Below are 632 nucleotides of genomic sequence, written 5' to 3' on the forward strand. Positions count from 1 at the left end.
TCTCTCTCTCTCTCTCTCTCTCTCTCTCTCCCTCTCTCTCTCTCTCTCTCTTTCTCTCTCTCTCTCTCACTCTCTCTCTCTCTATTTCTCTCTTAGTACATGTATCTCTCTCAACCCCCCTACCTTCCGCCTGTGTGTCTACCAGTGGTTCCGGCGGATCTGTCAGTGTGGACTCGGGAGGTAGCGTGATCCTCAACACACCTCTACCTGCCGGTAACGTCATCACATTCAACGCTCAGGCCTCTGACCAGGGCCAGACTCCGGGACCCTTGACCAGCGAGCAGCCCTCGGTCATCACTGTCTACTTCACGGTACCAGAGCCCATTTTCCATCTATATGATACGATCAGATCAGATCAGATCAGATCAGATAATACTTTATTATCCCAGAGGGGAAATTTTTCTTTGTTGTACAGGACCGTAAAAACACATGCAGGTATACATAAACATTTCATCATACTATAGCGCTAGTATTACTCTCATTAAAATACAATATGAAAAAAAGAAGTAAGGCTGACAAAATGTATACGTAGTCTAAACAGCCGTATGCACTGCTCACAGCCGAACGCTCCGTATCCCGGACTCTAGCATGGAGATCATCAGGAGAGAATGCATCACTGTTTCGGGCTCTTC

General features: G+C 47.0%; 1 protein-coding gene across 1 annotated transcript in view; it reads left to right on the forward strand.

The window, feature by feature from the left end:
- The window catches only part of LOC101854790 (cadherin-related family member 2), a gene marked incomplete in the record, with an annotated part of 31674 nt that overhangs the window by 21516 nt on the left and 9526 nt on the right, over nt 1-632 (forward strand). The window contains 1 exon segment of the mRNA XM_035969328.1: nt 146-311. Coding sequence (XP_035825221.1) covers nt 146-311 — 166 coding nt within the window.

This window comes from Aplysia californica, unplaced genomic scaffold (genome assembly GCF_000002075.1).
Source record: "Aplysia californica isolate F4 #8 unplaced genomic scaffold, AplCal3.0 scaffold00137, whole genome shotgun sequence".
NCBI classification, from domain to species: domain Eukaryota; kingdom Metazoa; phylum Mollusca; class Gastropoda; order Aplysiida; family Aplysiidae; genus Aplysia; species Aplysia californica.